Raw genomic sequence first — 19,977 nt, 5'->3', positions numbered from 1 at the left:
ACGATTAGGTATTGGAAATAATTTACGCGTGAGTCTGGTCTCACGCACGCATGTATCTGCGGGGCAGAACTCTTTCGTGTTTTCCTTATAATTTCATCCTCTGAAGGTACTGTAAGTCCAAATGAATAGCAACCCACTCCAGTCTTGCAGACTTTTTTTTCTTTCCCTTTCCTGTTCCTCTTTTAAAACTGTAAATTACATTCCTGACACCTCTCATGAGTCCCTGGCTGCAGACCTCCGCCAGGGGAATCTTAACTGTGTCAACCGATGTTAACATGGTTGTGTTATTATTTCCCTTCAGGGTGTGTGATATTTTCTAATTTCACCCCTCCATTCACCAAAATTAGGGAATGTGTCTCCTTCACACATCAGACATGTGAAGATAAGCTCCGGGTGAAAGTGTGTGTAACACCAACAGGCCGTTTCCCATGTAAGCCCCACCATCACAGAAATTCGGTTGAATTACGAAATGAATATGAGACCATAAATACTTTCACACTTATTCACAGCGCTTTATATTTGTGGAAACGCTTTAACTTGCACCAACTCACAATATTATTCTGAGTAATCTCAGTGACACACCAACAGCTGTTGTTGGCTCTGAATGGCATCAACGCCAAGCAGCGAGCCCTAACTAAGTCACCAAATTGAAAGAGCTGAACATTGTACACTCAGCTGTGACACAACCTCAGACACATTCAGGCGTGTCCGGTAATATTCAGGAATTTTGCCTATTTGCTTTCTTGCTGGGCAACTTCACAATGACGACAAGATTCTACGAAGTCGCCGCTACCGCCCAAGAAATAGCCCTACGCTGCATTAGCCCTTTTGTAAAAAATAAAATAAAATAATGCACAAATGTATGTTTTTGTATCTTAATTTTTGTACAAATTGACCAAACAAGATGTCGCATGACGGCAAATGTTGCTACATTAGGACACAGTGAGGATTTTCGGTTCCCATTTGATTGATATTGGCGGGATTTAAGCACACGGTTACGAAGTAACTGTGCTGACATTCAGCTGTGTGGCCTACTGATCACATCCAGGCAGGATTTCAGTGTCGCCTGAAGATTTAGGACTCATGGGAACTTTCTCCAAATAATACTAAATATTCTTTGACACCTTCATATTCTTTCCATCGCAGCTTCCTGTGTTTCTTTTTTCCCTCTTTGCTTTTATCCGAATGCTTACATTATTCCTTTTCATTTTTGCGGAAAGTCTTTGCCCAACATATTTTTCAATGCGTTTGCATCACAGCCCGCTCTTCCCTCTATATGAATAGAGCCCCAACACCAAGAACAAGATACTAATGTCTGTCTGTCTGTCTGTCTGTCTGTCTGTCTCTCTCTCTCTCTCTCTCTCTCTCTCTCTCTCTCTCTCTCTCTCTCTCTCTGTCTCTCTCTCTCTCTCTCTCTCTCTCTCTCTCTCTCTCTCTCTCTCTCTCTCTCTCTCTCTGCAGAGCTGCAGTAACAGCAAACTCGAACGATGCATGGACGGTCAGCCAGCAAGTCAAACGAAAAAAAGAAGTTGGCTCTGGCTGGAGTTTTCAAGGTCACTGACCGTCAACAGCCACTCCAAATTGCGTGGCAACCCCCCTCTTTGGCCTCCTCGCTGATGTGATTGCATTCTGTGAACAGCACTGCAGCCTCGCTCCTGCAACAGAGGCGATCGGGTTCCCATTACTTTATATTCCTCGGAGGCGAAAGGATCTATGACTATTTTGTAGAACTAATTTAATATATGTTCTTTACTTAGCTCTCGCTCTCTTTTCTTTGTGGTAACTTCCTCGTGGCAGATTCTCCAAATCGAAGGTGTTATTAATGCGTCTTCTATATTATCTCTGCCCCGATGAAAGTCGAACGTGTCTGGTTTTCCTTTTTAACACACAGTCGCTCCAGATTAAGAGGACTTTTGTGTGCCTCATCACCTAGCTTTACACAAAAGCGCCTCAAGATCTTTCCCTTCCTGTTATAAATCTTTTCATCTTCAAAAGCACAGTCAGGTTCCTGGATCTCAATTCATGAGAAACTAATTTGGCACTTTATTGGCTTTTTGTGCCTCTTTTGAATTTCTCACAAATGGCATTTAGGGAACAATTACCTCCATTGTTTGGGTCGAGGGCAAGATTAGAATATATATATATTTTTTCACATTTATTTTTGGGGCTATTAGTGCTCTATTGCCGCCTGCCAGCCATCGGCAGTGCAGTTTGCTGGTGGAAAGAAATTACGTGTCATATTAGATTTACCTATTCCGGCATCTTTGTGGCTGCAGACCGCCACAAAGATGCAATCAGCCTCTCCAGCCGCCCGCAGTCAGAACAGACCCGACCAATAACCGACTCACCGGCAGTGTTAGCGCATTGTAATGGTGTTACTTTGTTCCTCGCAGGTTTTCTCACACTGGGCCGAGGCTTGGATAACAGTGTACATCGCCCACAATATCTGTGTCTTTTAAGTACCACTTTTTGGACGTCCGTTACGTCCCACCTGCTTCAGTAGGAGGAAAAGTAACAGTCTTTTTATTCACACATTTGGATATTGACCAATGAACTAAATACTTACATGCACAACACAACTCTCTGTCGGCTCAATTTGTTGCTTGGAAATCTAGAGAAATTGCCATTTAGCTATACACAGCTCATATTTTTTCATACAAATGAGAAACTGGAGATGTTAGACTGGAAACGGGTAAGCCTGTCCAAGGCTTGGAAGAAGAATAAACATGTGCCTACCAGCGTCCGTAAAGCTCACTGTGTGTCTAAAACACACAGTGAGTTTACGCATGTTAGCAGCAAAAGAGGCGCACTGCCCCGGCTATCCAACAAGAGTTAGCAAGCTTTAAACATTGAACTAAAACTGTTCAATGGCTGTTTGTTGTTTGGCTTTCAGAATCAACATTTCAACAGCGGACTCAAGTTGGACAAAAGTCCGACAGGATCACAAGCGTTTCAGAGGAGCAGGTTTCAGCTTAGAGAGTGACCTTGTGTCAACTGTCAAATTTCGGCCGAGTGCCCGGTTATTACTCACGTAAATGGTTTGCGTAACTAAGAAACACAGGTGAGTGTGCGGTTTTGTGTTTTCAACAGCTTCGGCCTCTTCGAGCGACGGCTGAGAGCCACCAGTCAAAAACGCGACACTCCCGCAACCGCAACACCGGTGCCGTCAAATGGCTCCAAGCTGTCAACCACCTTGACTACCGCTTTGTAGTGCCCAATTGTATTGCTCAATAAACTATATAATAATGGTATTTGACATTCTGTACAATTTGGCGACTAAATATTGGTCCACTTGCTTGCAGGTATTATACCCGCCCACTAATTTGTTGAGGTCGCTAATCTTTGGCGTCAATGCTCTTGCGTAGCTTGTTGCACACCGCTGAGCTTCCCTAGCCAAACTGCACACACACACACACACACACACACACACACACACACACACACACACACACACACACACACACACACACACACACTTACCTACGTAATTTCTTACAAACTGTCAGAGGTGCTATAGCATGTTAAACAACTGTTAAGAGTTGCTGGTTGGCAGGTTCATTTAACCTTCGGACCATGCTAAGCTATAGCTGTTATGCTAAGCCAAGCTAACCGTCTCCGGGCATTAGCTTCATGAATACTGTGTGAACAGCACAGTCATGATCTTCTCCTCTAAGTGTGCTTCACCAAGATGTTCGAACCAATATCCTGAACAAATCTGTGGTTTTGAAAAGCAATTGCTTTTCAAAATCACAGACAGTTCATCTGGGTATGAGCATTGATGCTATTATGTTGCTTGCTCAAAAGCCGCCCATTGCCAATACCGTGACGCAGTCTTTAATGTGACTGTTTACATAAAATAGCACTTTTAAAGTAAATATTCTGTTGCAGACTTTTCATCCATATCTACCCCCAAATGAGTGGGAGTTAAATCTGTCTGTGTTGCAGGCTTTCCCATTCACAGTCTCTTTTTATTCCCATTCACAAAGAGTGTGAGGAAAAAAAAATCGCTGGTCATTTATTCAAACTTCAGTATCCCTGGCTTCAAAGGATGCCTTTTTTTAGGCATGATAATCACTCGTTAAAAGAAACCTTCTGTTTCCCAGTTTCACACATAATTAGCATGCATAGATGTGAACCCAGCAGCTTCTGCAGTGCTAATAGTCGAGAAGAAGTAGTCTGCACCCACTGTATTCTCCTCTGGTTGACCCACGAACGAAGAGGGTGTCGGTTATCAGTTATTACTTATCATAAACACATTGCAAATGGCTGTCAAGCTGATTACTTTTTTTTTTTGCCATGCTACTGGCAACGGCTCTATGGATGCTAATGCTCAGAATCAGAAGTACGTTGAAAATACGAACAATTTGAAAGGTGCACGACAGTAGACGTAGAATAAAACAAAACAAATATAATAAAAACAATATACATAGTGCAATAATAGATAAGAATGGTAAATAACAAACAGGTAACAATACTTTAAAACAAGTATATATTTCAAAATAAAAGTGGCAAGTGTATTTTAAGAAGAAAAGAAAAGATGTGCAAGGGTGTTTGAAATTGTCCTGGGGATGAGATGATGAGCTCTTGTGGTGTGAGGTCTTGGTCCTGACGGGCCGCAGTATGTCGGATGCTCGGTTTTACTGAAATGTCTCAACAACTGTTGGCTGGACTGCTAAAATCATTTGAAAACCATGGTAAGACTAAAAGTAAGTTATTACATTCATTCTCTGTTTTTAATCATATTCTATGTATGATTGCAAGAGAGAATCTCAACATAAAGTCCTGTGTACCTACATTATTTCTTAGACGTCATTGTGTCTTCTTTTAACAATGGTTACATTTAAATGTAATAAGTCGTGTTAATCATATGATCCATCTGGAAATATTGTGAAACATAAACAAAAAAGCCTGAGATTGACTATAACATATGTTATTAGATAAAGTGCTAAAAAGAAAACCCTCAAATAGCACCCAATTTGGCGAAATGGTGAGTTTGGCAGATGGATTTTTGCTGTTTACTCACAAGTACGTTTCTAATACCTTTTTTAATTAAAATGAATTAAGTTAAATGATTGTGAAATGTGTTTTTAAGGCGTGCTATGCAGGAACTGCCGCTTGCTGTTCTTAAACACGACATTAGAAGACACCAAATCGATAATTGAGAGGAACTTTTCCGTACGAGTCTCAACCTTGCATTGTATATTTTTAAGGGTAAGAACACTAAGCTTTGATGAAGACAGTCGAGACACTTAATAGCGTCTCGCTAAGTCCTTTCACGCGGATTTCTAATGTGTTTGGCACAGTAAATACCTCATGAATTGCTAATTCAATTTGGATTAAACACGATTACACTTGGATTCTAAGTACAAAGCTACATCGGATGACTGAGCGGCGATGTGCGCTAAAAGCTCTGAGGTTGTGGAGTCTGCGGCGGTGTCTCTGTGTCTGTGCTTCACTTCATTAGTGTCTGAGTGTTTTTTCTCGGGGAGACGTGATCGAAGGGAGTGACAGCGCCGCCCGATGTGGACGGACAGACGGGCTCGAGTTTCCGCCCGGGCCGTCCGCCTGACGCTGACCGCCAGCATCCATTAGGATCGCTTTAACATCAGTCCTTTCCCCACTAACCTACATGGCCACGAGAAATGGGGCAAAGCTACCCTCACAGCTGCCTCCGGGGGCCTCCGTGACTCCAGGGTTTTTTGTTTTTTTTTCTCATTCTGCCAACCCTGTCTTCTTTCACACGTTAGATCTTAAAATATCACACACATATTGGTGGTAAAAGTAAACATGTGCCGTGTCCGGCACAGTGTCATATAAGATTAGACATTAAACATAAACCGCCGACATGAATACACATTGCAAATGCAGTGGGGGGAAGAAAAATAAATGATGAATCACATGAGTCCGATCACAAAGATCCGCGGACGGTCACGCTGATGATCACGCCTCGGCAAAGGCTGCCGCCTGCCAATTCCAATTACTCCTCATTTTTAGTCATAAAGGGCGCAGTATGGACAGGCGACTGGGCCATAATAAGCTCGATCCCTTTGTATGGTTTCAAAGCAGCCTCCAGGTTTGACACAACGATCGGTGTCGCCATTCAAAGGACGGAGCTTCAAAGAACCTCATTTTCTTTCAGCCCATGCTGCAATGTGGCTCGCCGCCACGGGCCAATCATTATAATCAGTAAAAAGACAGAAAAGATAGACAGCTAAACAGACTTACACAGAGGGCCGCTGTGTCTGTCTCAAACACGGCCTCAAAGACTGATCAAGAGACGTTAGCATGATCAAGAACCGGAGCTTTGATGGGCGTTCATGTACTTGCTCTGTGAGAAGCAACACGGTTACATCACAATGGGCGCATTTGTCAAAGGACCATAACAAGGAAGACAAATGCACGTGTGATGTACAGCATCAGGAGGCCGTGTAAACGCTGCACAGGGTCTTGGTTTTCCCCGGGATGATACACTTTGAGCGTCATCAGAAAGAGTTGTTTCTAATATGGTCAAGCGGTGGATCAGCAAGTTGCGTATGAACCGTGTGAGTCGAGGAACTTTGAAGAGCTGCAGAGCGTTTGTTTCTTAAGCACTGGAAGACGTTGAAGAGGAATAATTAAGTGCATCTGAAGCGTCACGCAACGTATATAAGTGTTGAAATCAGTCGTCTGTGTAAGTAAACACTTTACCGGGGATTATACACTCTGTATCTGAGTGACAACTCAGTGACTTTCGTTGGTGCCACACTGGATCAAAGATTATATCACAAAATCAATGCCAGAGTACGAGCAGGCAGAATAAGAAGCCACCGTGCTACATTTGAAGTATCGTCAGGAACAATTAATAAATCTATCCAACTAGAAGAAAAGTGCCTTCACTCGAGTGTAGAGGGAAGAAGAGCTGAACCTCGCTCAGTTGTGCAAGATTAGCCACGGAAAGACACACACACGCACACACACACACACGCACACACATGATACCCCTGCAGGTTTATGCTTTGCTGAAAATAATGATATCTTTTCCCACTATTTGAACAGTATTCGTTGTTACATAATATTAACATTACCAACCTGGTGTTACACATTTGACCATGTCCCAAAAAGCTGCCGGTTCAGATCGATGCACATGACCTGAGGTGTCGGTAGAGATGGCGGGGAGCTGCTCCTCTCAATGGAGGCTAAACCGGAAGGTAGAGGAAGCCCAAGACCATCCCGGGCAAATTATTGATAGCAAAAAAAAAAATCAAAAGGCTCCAATCTGTGCGGACAATCTGAATAGTTAAAACTCAGTGACACGTTTCACCCCGAACAAGCTTTCATCATGGGTGATGCTATGTCAACAGTGTCCCTCTGATCTTTTTTTAAATTTTTAATGCATCGCTTCAGGTTTGATCAAGTCCCACTCCAAACGCATTCAGAAAGAGATATATATGGGCTTCCCTTAACGCCACACATACCTGCTTTGTCTTTTTTTGAATACAATCTCATCGGCTATCATGTCTTTTAATATGCGCCTCGGTTCCAGAGGTCATTCACTGTGCATTTTCTGGCTCAAAGGCACCAGTTATTGTCCAGTCCAGACCTACTGGCTGTGTTTGTGTTGGGATTTCATGCCCCACATGTGCTCATCATGCCGTATTTGCTCTGCCGTGAGCTGTGAACCCTTTCAACACCTGCCTCTGCTCCACCACTTTGCCGTGATTACATAATTTGTTGATACTGGTGCCTTCCGGTCTCCCTCACGCCCTGTGGCTATCGTTTGTTTGTTCCATCTCGCGGGACACGATGATGATGCATGAGGAAAAATGCGCGCGCTCTTTTTTTTTCATTATTATTATTATTTTTTTAAGCCGACTGTCAAAGGCAGCCTTCTCCGGCTGTGAATCCCACGCTCAGCTCCGACCCAGCGGTAGTCTGGAAATGAGTGAGCCTGTGAATTCATATTACCAAAGATTTCACGGGGAGCTATTCTGTCTTCACAGCCTCGCGGCTACAGCGGCTACAGGATGACTCGTACTGTACCTGCGCATCTCCCCTTTCATGTGTCATTTAACACGCCTCCCCGGTGGCTCCGCAGAGCCCTCAACAAAGTTCCCCCCAGTCGGCGCCCCTGTCTCTGCTGGAGAATCTATTTTAACTCACCCTGCCGCATCCTTCTTTTAAAAAAAAAAACACCTCGACTGGCAGCCTGCTGTTTTCTCAGGGCGTTGCTTTGTCCCTCGCAGGTTTTTCTTGGGTCAAGACCAAAGCTTCCACAATCCCTTTGAACTTGTTTTCCAATTCCCTGTGCCTAAGTGCCAGTGGCACTCGGCGGGGCTGCTTTACTCAGAACTCAGACCCGAACAGCCGCAGAACTCACTCAGTATTCTGTTGAACTTTGTTATGTGGCTTTCTGCTGCTGATGCTGCACACAACAACAGTGTGTAGCCCCATGTCACACAGAAGTGTTTATCAGATCATATGAGGTACCTTACATCTAATGCACAGGCTTTTTTGTATGTATCAAGGCAGAAAGTAAAGTAAGAGCCTAACCAGGATTTTTGCCAGAAAGTAAACACATGTTTTTAGTGTTCGAACATGAGACAGAATTCAGAGCATCTCTATTGCTTCCTGATGGATCTCATTGACACAACGCCGCTAATCGAGCTGCAGCATGTTTGTGAGTGCCAAACATTGTGTTTCCCGTTGCACGTATCAGAAATGTCACACGAAGGAAGTGCTGTTTTACTGAATGTCAGAGCTTTTTTGCCTTTTCTCTAATTTGTCATACGGGGACACCTGGTAGTCGGTGCTGAGGTATGCGGGCTTCCCCCCATCCCTTCGTCCTCTTCTTATGAACATTTACATTTTGAAGGTTGCTCACCTCCGCGGTGTAAAGTTCGTGACAATCGAAGATAGTAGAACGCCTGAAAACCGCGGAGTGATCCGATAGTCAAACGTCCCGGTGGTGTCGCACAACGCCTCTCGTCGGTCCAATCTATCTTGTTGGACGATGATATCATTAAACATGTTCTGGGGCCTCAAAGAATCCACCAGTATCTACACGTTCCTCTCTTTGGATTGTATTTTTAAACTTCTTTTACAACCAGTGATATTCCCATCATCAACTCATCCCCGCTCACTCGCTTGTGTATGTACAGATGTTCTTCAGGGGTTCGTGCATGCCCCGTTGCGCTTATTGCCGTTGTGCCGTCAGACACCGGTTAAGTGTCATCCCCAGTCTCGCTTCCGCAGATTCAAATTCCTCCAGACATCCTTCCCATACCGCTAAGACATTAAGGGACTCCCAAACGGTGACAGGCTTTGGGAAGGAAGCCAAGCCGACAGCCGTGCAGGTTTTCCCGCTCGCCTTTTATCCAACAATCAAACAGACGACATGAAACACGCAGCAGCAGCAGCAGCACTTCTTCTGCTTATTGCTGCCTTTTTTTTTAGGAGGGGGGGAAATAGCTGAACAGGCGATAATGATTATTCAGACGGCTTCTGTCTCCAGACGTGCCTGAAGTGACATTCTGCCGTCTGCGGGCTCCGTCCGACTCTTCTCGCAGCACCTGCTGGGTGTGTGTGTGTGTGTGGGGGGGGGGATGTATATGTTTAGGAGCAGGTGATCCTTGTTATCCTGATACGCTGCAGATTTTAATTTTTTTTTTTTAATCTCATCAGTTCATCTTGGCAAGCGGGCAGATTTTCACATATTGCGGTCGTCATATTGTCCCTAAATTCCCCGACAGAAAGGCGACACATTCCTCTCCGCGACTCCCTCGCGAGGCTCAGGGTGTGCATGTGCTGCGTTGTAATGAGCCCGTCAGCTGTTTGTGCGGCGAGATTCCTGCTCTCTCTCTCTCTCTTTTTCACAGCTCTTACCTGTACCGGCGCCTGCATATATTTGATTTCGACTTCAGGTATTTCGTGGGCTTAAAGTTAAAAGATTTATACTTTCATCATCTCATCTCGTGGGTTTATCTCCTCTACTTATGCCTTTCATTCTGTTGGTAATTGGATTTAGCCCCCCCAGGTTCCCGTCATTCATCCTGTCTAATTAGCTCTCCTGACCCTTTAAGCATGGTCTGTGACCTCTTCATCCAGCTAAGGCGCCGACTCCTGCCTCATCGCTCTGACCGCTGGCTGACACGAGGGCCGGATGCGTCTCGGGTGCAATGCGGCCGCGGCGTTTCGCGGCGGCGTCCGAGTGAGTTGCAATCCCGCTTTTTTTTTTAATGCTCATCACTAACGGAAGCCGTCGGACACGTACGAGCGGGCTTGCACGTTGGTCACGCCTTCGCAGCGACTTGGAACCAAGCGGCCAATTGGCCAATTCATCCATTGGCCGATCGCCCCCCCCCCCCCCCCCCCCTCCAGAATGCAACGAATGGATTGGTGACTCACTGACACGGACGCTGGCATGAAAAGACGGCTGTGTCTTGTGAAAGCGAATTTCAGTTGAACAATGGGCCTATTTAAAGCTGACTGGGAGGCTCGTTGTAAGGAGAGTTAATGTTTCAATTAATCAGCACCTAGCTTTGCTTTTCTTCCACTGTGATTTAGTATCCGCAGAAGGAGTCGGGGCAGGGAGTCGTAACTCACAAATTAATCATTTTATAATCATTCGTCTCACTTGTTGGCCAACTGCGGCCCCGCGATTTCAAAGAAAGGAATTGACGCGCGCCGACGTGTAAATGGCGTGTTTCCTCTCCGTCCTTCAAGGATTAAAGTGGCTCTGGGGGTTTTCACGTGGCGCGAGACAGTCACCGAGTGGAAGGCAGCTTGAACGCCGAGCCGCCTGCGGGGTCGGCGTTCACACGGGTTAGCGGGAGAAGCCCAGAGGGACGTCTCTAATAGGACTGCAATTCTCCACGCCATCAGCACGCATCACACTGCGAGCCTCCAGGCCGGGCCCAGCTGTAATTCCGGCTACTCGTGTGACGCTCTGCAGGTGATGTGTCTTTGTAAGCTCCCTCACACAACTCTGTGTGTGTCGGGGGTGACGTCTGTACAATGACGTCAGGCTGAACCTTGTCTACCCCCCCCCCCCCCTGAGGTTTGGTGAAACGCATCGGTTGAATCCTCATGGGAGGAAGAGCGGGGGAGGCGGAGAGGGGGAAGGAGAGGGAGGGCACCGTGATGTGTTTCTTTCCTGTTATTGCTCCCATCTTTCACACTGCGCCTCTCCCTGACACTTGCCACAAGCTGCGCTTTAATAGGGCCGTTCCCCGAGACGAAGTGAGTGGCCCTCGACTCTGACCGGAGCCGGGTTGGATGTGGAGCTGCCGGTGAGTGCGCGCCATCGCCATCGCCATCGTTGAGAAATGAGGGCGAAATTCACTGCTTTTTTTTCTTCGCCAAACATGAAACACATCATCACGGTGCCACAGTGGCGGCGCTAATGTCAGAAAAAGACCCGATAAAAAGGTGAAATTTGAAACAAAAAGTCAAAATATCTATTTGGAAATGTTGAAGAATGCAGTAACGTGCGATGGACACAGACAGAGCAGATACATGATGACATACATGAAGCATGTGATTTATTTGCCACTAAATCTTTCTCATGTGATGATTGTAATGTCGCTCGTGATGGTTATTCATCATCTGAGGCTTGACTGGCGCGATTTTTTGATTACGTCCGGTCCCAGCACTCCTTTTGAATGGTTTATGACACCCGACTGGAGAATTAGTGCCACCAGATGTTTTTTATTGTCTCGCCAGCTTCTATATTTTGCACATTCACCTTCGTGGAGGGAAACAAACATTTATTCTGCCGCCTGTTTTCTGCAAACACAGTTCAACTCGGCACCACATTTGAATGGATGACTGACTACGGAATAGCACTGTAAAAAAAAAAAGACAGTTACTGGGAGTGTATTATATCGAGCCAGTGGGTGTTATATTGCCCATGATTGTACATTTTCATTTCTAAGAGGAATCCTTTGTTATTTTGTAAGTCACATACAAGTGTTTTTTCCATCTTCTTCATAAAATCCTCGGATACTTGCATCCTTGTGTTATTCATCGCTGCTGAGACTTAGTGTCTGCGGATGCTTCAGATGAGGAAATTTCCAACACTGCGAAAGATGCCAAGCTGCAATTTTAGGAGCAGTAAACACAATTATAAATCTGGGGCTCCATCTGTTTTTACACCATTAAGTGTATGATTACTGCTGGACTGAATATGGGCCTTTTTAAAAAAGAAATATGGCACGGAGAATCAGTTTCACTCCGTTTTCTCAGTCGGATGCGAAGTGATGGGTCAATAAGTGTGATATTTAATCCCATGTAGCTTTCATCAAGAGCGACGAGCCGGGTGATTTATGCACTCGCTGTACCTGCGGTAATGTACTGTAAATACAAAGATGGCTGTACTCTTGTGTTGATGGATGGTCTGGAGAGAATTAGGGCTACAGAGCAGCAGCTTTTATTAAAACAGTCCAACAGCAGCACCGTCAAAACCAACAGGCTATCACATTGCACTTTTACAGCTCCCCACTGAGGTCCTTCTGAGGTCCTGCGTGGCTTGAACCTGCCGGTCAGCTCGATTAGCGTCTGACCTTTCATTATCGTCTGTCCATCATCAGCAAGCCTCGGGGCACTGGGACGAGCCACAGCACAAAACTCCAATATTTTTTATGGATTCGAGTTTGCTGCGAAGCTCGGATCAGAAGCACCGAGCCGTCTGGAGCGAGCAGACAGTGAAATGATTGGTAACACGAGGGCAGTATTGGGAAAAGTTCTTTGTCTCGTTAAGTTTTGCGACGAGGATGCAATGAGGATATAATTGGTGCTAAGTTGAATCATAGCTGGTGGAAAACTAACCAACTTTTGAGTTAGAATGCATGATGCCGTTTGTACAAATAACAATGAAAGTTAAAGTTTAGAAATGATAACGTCGGTATTATTTCCATTCGGACTGTGATGAGACTTGATGGCTGTGAAATCTGATTTCGCAAATGTGCCCCGCCCGCTTGAAACGAGCGAGAAGAGAACAGAAGAAATAACCAACTTTGGAGTTACATGTTGTTTTCTTGAAGGACCCAATTGGTCAGAGAGAGAATCTGATTGATCACAAAAAAAAACAAAAAAAAAAGGGTTTCGGGACCTTAAAATCCGTGCATAAACTAAGTGAAATGTAAACAATGGGAACAGAAAACAGAAAACTTCACATCAAAGTTAACAACACTTTGGAGACACGGTCTCAAATGCAGGCCTGCTAGTTGAAAGTCTTGTTTTGTTGTTGTTTTCTTGGTCTTTGTACTACACCATCAAACTCCCACTGCATTTTCTCAGAGCGTCTGATAATGATACGGATGGGTGTACATTGTAGTTACTTGAAAGCCCTGTGTGTCTCATACAGACGCTTAGGGGTGCCTATTTAGTCGGTTGCAGACACAGGGGGGCGTGACAACGTGTCGGTATAAGAAGCCTTAGGAGCAAGAAACGGGCTGCGATATCCAGGTAATGGATATCTAGACTTCCTCGTTTGTGCGCTGGCCTCTGAAGAATGGAGAGAATGGAGTTGGAGTTGAGAGACGATGGCGTCTACGGCCAATCTCAAATCTGCTAATGAATCCAGATGAATGAAATAGAGAAGCTAATAAAAAAAAGCTAAATCGTTGCCAAAGGGATAGCCAATGGGTTTCTGAGACTGCATTGTGGCCGCTGACTTTCTTCTCTTTCGCTCTCCACACGGACCGTTGACCTGCATACGACCAAAGCCAGCTCAATTCTGATGGGTCAAAACCACTTGGACCAAAATCTGAAACCACGAACGCTTCCAATCCCAAAATCCCGTCCCTGCGCATGAATATTCACACGTATATCTGTTGACAGAGATTCAGTTGGCCCGGGAAGAAACATGATCTCATGAGGCAGGATAAACTTATAACCACCTCCCAAAAAAAAACTTGGATCTCCGCTGTGACGAAAATCCTCTTTAACAACCAAGCTAAACTCACGCTGACGCAGCAGCCAGCCCCACCGAGTCTGCTTCACTTTGATTCACGGGCTTTGATGAGGCTGCAAGGTTGTGACAGCTTTTTTTTTATGAAGATCCTTTATGATGTCTGAAATTATTCATTTAAGGGCGCTTGGCCCAGAGCCTAAACACCAAACACTCTCCAAGTGTTTTAATTCACTTAGAGTCCTGGCATGGTATGTTCACTGCAAAGGATAACGGTTACTGTTTCCATCGCAGGCGTAAAAACAAAACTAATAGCGCGCTGTTGCTTTGCCTGACTGAGTAAATGCTTCTGTAGCAATCTATTACGAACGACGCTCCGCTTGTGTGAGCTCGAATCATTGAAGGACTGATTCGGAAATCCTCCATCAACAAGAGATATGATGTGAGGAAACAAGCCGGTGACACTTGCGTTACATTTCTTCTCCATTGTATACGGCGCTCTCTCGGGTAAAAAGGGAACCCGCAACAGCAACAATAAAAAGCCTACTGGAGGGACTTTGATCTCGTCCTCGGGATCGCACAGCCGCCGCCGCCGCCTGAATATTCCCTGTGAGCTTTCACACACAAAAAGACAGCTCTTTCTTTCCCTTTTTTCTTTTACCGTTAGCATGATAGCGCAAAGTGCCGTCTGAAAAAGACGCTGACTGTTTGAGCGGGGATGCCAAATTAGCATTTCCTTTTATCTAATTGCCGGGAGAGGCAGAGGAGGAGGCAGCTGCTAACAGCTCTTCGTCAGTGTGGCACTTGGCCTGTGTTGGAATATACTTATATGACCATAGGTGTGTCACGCGGGGTGTCAGCTTGACTCAGCATCAAGTCATGCAATGCTTAGTGTGTGTGTGTGTGTGTGTGTGTGTGTGTGTGTGTGTGTGTCTTGCTTGCTCACAAGCTATTCAGCCGACAGACGCACTTTGCAGCTCAAAGTGTCCCAATTCTGACGTGTCCCAGTTTTGATGTCTTCTGATCAGCGTGAATCTTTAAAAAAAAAAAAAGCACCCTGTCACAGTTTTCCAATCCCATCTGGACCACAAGGAAGTGTGATGCGCGATCCGATCAGGAACCCCGTGGCATCTTGAATATGAACGCACAATCCAGACTGTGTCAGCAAACCGTCGTCACCAAACCGTAAGGCATACTGAAAAGGGGCGGACAACAAAAACCTAAAAATCTCGACCTCATGGTGGTGCGAAAGGAAAAGTCAGGGGTAGTATTGATGCACTGGGGGCTCCTGGCGAAATGTGCAAACTAAAGCGGGGGAACAATCGACCAAACAAATAGAGCCACCAAGAGCCACCAGCGTGGACTAAAGTTAAATAAGAGCAGGATTTTGGCCTGGAAGGCGTCACAGTGGGGATAACTCACCCAACGGCTGAACTAAACTCCCATCATCGCAGGAACATCCATCCAGTGAGGTTTAAGGAAAAGATCGAGCGCAGTTACGCAACTCATAGCTCGACACTGTGAGCTTCTGGACGAACGCGGCTTTGTTGAATATATACAAATTTTAGCGCGTCACTTTTTGGGTTTGTGAGAACAGCATGAATGAATACATTGCTCAAGCTTGACTGGTGTTTAAATGCTGGTAGAACAAGGTCTGAGCAGTCAAAATATCCTGCAAATACAAGAAAGAATATACAAATCACTTTGCTCCTGTGATAATATACTGACCGAAAAAGGACATAAATGTTGGGTTGGTACAACAGAAGGTTTACTATATGACATGGTATATGGATTATGAAAAAGACATGACTGTCAATACAATACTCGGTGACAGAGAAACATCATGGGTTATAGGAAGAATTTTAAATATTATAACTGATATTGGTGAGAGAAAGGGATTAATAGGACAGGATTGAAATGGAATATGTTAACATCGCGGTAAAGTCAGGAAACAAAATTACCTACCGCAAGTCCAATTATCGGGGTATGATTACGATTTATTTCCTTTTGAAAATATACCCATAAATTTGTCATATGAAAACAATTATACAACCTTGAAACATTTTATCACAACAGGATCACACAAGTTAACACCCACCTCCCTGCATTACAAACAATTGCCCTTAATTGGTTTTTACTGTTTTTTCTTCTTTTTTTTTCTTAAACATTTAAAACATTTTCAACAAAAAAACTAAACAATACAAGATTTCCACTACAACTTTCAAATTGCCATCTATTAAATACCCCAAATACCCTTAGCGCCCTGGGGAAGAATCTGGACACGCTAGCTTGAAGTGGTGCGATCAAAGAAAACATGTGACAGGGGGGGAAATACAACCCATAAATCTGTGAAGCTCAACTTTGTCTTGTCCCAAAGAGAGCACCGGCCAGTAAATCTTTGCCATTCTGTCTCGCCAGCGACTCTTTTATATCATATCGAGGGATTTGTTTGGCAGGAAAATCTGCCGATGATTTATAATGTTATAAAATGGGTTCAACATGCCATTTCTGTGGCTGGAAGCTTTTCCAGAGTAATAACAGCTCTGACCACTGCTGTCTCTCAGGGAAAGGTGTGAGGGAGCTCTCCGGTAAAAAAAGAAAGAAAGAAAAGTGAAAAGAAAGCTTCACATTGGAACGACTGTGTTAGTTTGAACGTTTCCTTGAGTTTGGAAAAACACCAATTTAATGTTGGAGTCATTCCAAGGAAGGGGGCAATGACCTTTTATTCTTTTTTTGTCTAGATGTATGCAGCATTTCTCTTGAATATAATCATCGTGATTTTTTTTTTTTTTGCATACAAAACATAGATAATCGTCTGATTTAGTCAACAGCGACAACGCCGTTGTTACGATGACCGAACACGAACAGAGGCCCGGAAAAAATGCTTTGGACCCAATCGCTCGCCTCAACTGTTCCGTCCAAGGAGAAAAGGCAATGCGTGCACATGCACAAAGAAAACGCGCAGACGCGCTCACACAGACACGCACGCACACATGAACACGACGCGCGCTCCTTCCACTCTGCAGCTAAGATGGGGGGGTCGAGACGATTTAGTCCTGACATGTCGCAGCGATGATGGCTCTCACAGCCGCGCCAAGATGTCCCGTCACTCCCAACGGCTCCCTCCTCGCACCCTGATGTCACGGTGGGTCGACAACATCGTTACTCATCACATCACCACTGAAAGACATGCCTAGTGCAGCACTATATCACTCCCATATTGATATGTTGGTTATAGTAGTATACTCAATGTACTGTATGAGAACATTATGTCATATAAACACGTCCACGGTTTCATAGATCACTTTTATATTCACATGCCCACTTTATCACTAGATCACCGCCATATCGACACCCACTATAAATAGCACGTCACTTTCGCTTGTCACAAATCCACTGAGTCATAGAAAACTTTTTGTTTTTTCTCCACTGATATGTGCACTTTTTGTTATTGTATGCATAAGTCTGCCCGCCTTTTTTTTTTCAGATCATTTTCATGTTGACCCGTCGCGGGCCACTTGTTTCTGCCACGTCTCCCGCCGCCCCGTTGGATTTGCGCGGGACGTACTCAATGTCAAAGTTGCTCTTGTGGCGCCCTTTCCCTCGGCTCCAGATGAACAGGATCAGGAAGCAGAAGATGACCACACCTAGGAAGGACAGGCAGCCCATTGCCGTAGATATAATGATGGTCTTAATGTCTATGGGGACAAAGGTCATGTTGTACAGTACTGTCCCGTTACCCCACGTGCCGTTAGAGTCTGTTTGATAGTTTGAGCTCCTGTTGCTGAAGTGAGATCTGTCCCCAATGCCCAGGCTCTTCACAGCTAAAGAGGCCGACAGGCTGGCGTTTCCAGCGGGGTTGCTTGCGATGCACAAGTACACGCCGCTGTCGTGCAGCTCCGCTTCTTTGATCTCCAGGGTCCCATCCGGCTGGACCTCCACCCTGCCGCTGCTCTTGGTGGTGATGGAGCGTCTGTGAGGCGTAATCCACACCACTGAGGGCCGAGGTGCCCCCTCCGCCGTGCAGCTCAGGCGGGCCGGCTGACCCTCGTCGGCCATCAGCAGCTGGGTGGTGTTGGGTCCAATCCGGGGTTTGGTGCAGGTCATGTATCTGGAGACCAGGGGCTCCTTGAGGTCACGCAGTGGTTTCCCCAGGAGGTGCTCCGGGGCGCTGCACTCTGGCTGCACATCTAGAATCTGCAGAGAGGGGGGCTTGTGGCTATTGAGCAGCCAAAGCAATCTGCAGTCGCACACTAATGGGTTTCCACCCAGACAGAGCCTCTGGAGGATGTCTGGCGCGGCAAACACTCCACTCTCCAGAGAGTCCAGGCGGTTCTGTGACACGTCCAGCAGCTGCAACGATTTGAGGCCCGTGAACGCAAAGGGCTCAATGGAAATGAGATGAGCCCCTTGGAGGTGGAGCTCCAGCAGGTGCGGGAGTTGGCCCAGCTCCCCCTCGTGGATGTGCCGGATGCGGCTGTAGGACAGGTTGAGATGCGTGAGGTAGGGCAGGTTGCGCAGCGCCGCGCCGGGGAAGGCGGACAGGTTGGTGTTGGTTATGAACAGCGTGGTGAGGTTGAGGCCGTGCAGCGAGAGGGGAGGCAGCGTGTCCAGCCAGGGCCAGTAATCGATCTCCAGCCGGCGGAGACGCGACAGCCTCTTGAAGGAGAAAGGCTTTAGAAAACTGATGCTCATGTAGCGCATGCGCAGCTCCACCAGGCTGTGCAGGTGTGCCAGGGCATCAGTGGGAACCACGGTCAGATTGGACCGTTCCAGGGTCAGACTCTGGAGTCCGAGTAATCCCGTGAAGGCCCGCTGCGAGACGAAAACCAGTTCGTTGTCGCCCACCTCGAGGTACGTCAACCTGCGCAGGTCTTGGAAGGCATGATCCAGGAGAACCACCAGCCGGTTGTGGCCGAGGTCGAGGCGGGTGAGGTTGGTCAGGCCCGACAGCACGCCGGCGGGGACCAGCTGCAGCAGGTTGCTGCGAAAGTTGAGCGAGCGGAGCGCGAGCTGAGAGCGGAAGGAGCCGGGCTCCACCACGCTGATGAGGTTGTCGCTGAGGTCCAGGTCCTCCAGCTGCTGGAAGGAGGAGAAGTTGTCCGGCGTGATGATGCGCAGCTTGTTCTTGCTGAGGTCCAGGACGCGCGTCTCGATGGGGATGCCTTCGGGGATGGTGGGCAGGCGCTTGCGGTGGCAGCTGACCGACTTGCTCTGAGCGGAGCACTCGCAGCGGGCGGGGCAGCTCAGGGTCGGGCTGGCCAGGAGAAGCAGCAAGGCCCCGCCCAGGAAGAGGTGGCAGTGGTTCAGGGCTGGGTGTCGCATGTCTCTTTTACCCACGTTGCCCTCTGTCGCGGCACAGCTTCTTGTGCATACAGAGCACCATCACGAACAAGCCCTGCAAGACACGAACAAGACATGTGTTAGAATGCTCTACACTCGACTCGACTCACTGTCTTCATCGCCCCCCCCCCCCTTTTCCTTTCTTTCTTTCTTTTTAACGTTTTCAACCTTTTACACTCGATGTCTCTTTAAACTGCCAAGTCTTTTCTCCTTTAATGAACTGTCACTTTTCTCAGCAAGGTGGGTGAAATAGAAATAAACTCTCAGCAGAGAAATTGCAGGAATAAAACGTTTGTCATCTGTTCGAGCATCAAAGGTTGCAGGCTAACTGCTGGCTGCTTCATGAGGATGGAAGACGTTTCAGCCCGATGGAGAGAAAATGACCCTCGTTAGAGTGCAGCGAGGCTAAATGCCCATGTGGGTTTGGCGTCTGCGGCATGTGTTTGACTGTGGAGTGTGCATCCACGATAATGGTGTGCGTGTGCTAGTCTCTGAGGGGATGGGAGGCGGGGAGGGGGGTGTTCAAACCGAACAGGAAATGAAATGGGAGCTTATGTTTGTTTCTACGAGTGAATCCACAGAGTTAACGGCTCATTGTTCCATTGCCTGTTTTTTTTACTATATTCTTCTGTTTTGTGTAGGGGCTGCATGCATCTCCCGTTTTAATAATCAGTCCAAAAAATCGATCGACACAAGAACTTAAAAAGATAAATAAAAGATGCAAACATTTGCATAATCCCCAACAA

General features: G+C 46.3%; 1 protein-coding gene across 2 annotated transcripts in view; it reads right to left on the bottom strand.

Moving 5' to 3' along the window:
• Positions 1 to 15,653: 15,653 nt before the first annotated feature.
• The window catches only part of lingo2b (leucine rich repeat and Ig domain containing 2b), a 35,749-nt gene continuing 31,425 nt past the window's right edge, over positions 15,654 to 19,977 (bottom strand). For both annotated transcript variants that reach the window (XM_068579823.1, XM_068579824.1), the window contains exon 2: positions 15,654 to 19,286. In XM_068579823.1, the coding sequence (XP_068435924.1) occupies positions 17,372 to 19,213 (1,842 nt within the window). In that variant the 5' untranslated portion in view covers positions 19,214 to 19,286 and the 3' untranslated portion in view covers positions 15,654 to 17,371. The remainder of the gene's footprint in view (positions 19,287 to 19,977) is intronic.

This window comes from Clinocottus analis, unplaced genomic scaffold (genome assembly GCF_023055335.1).
Source record: "Clinocottus analis isolate CAN_PGR_092001 unplaced genomic scaffold, fCliAna1.0.p SCAF_17, whole genome shotgun sequence".
In the NCBI taxonomy this organism is placed as follows: domain Eukaryota; kingdom Metazoa; phylum Chordata; class Actinopteri; order Perciformes; family Cottidae; genus Clinocottus; species Clinocottus analis.
Note: the sequence above shows the minus strand (reverse complement) of the source record. Positions and strands in the feature narration are given on the sequence as shown.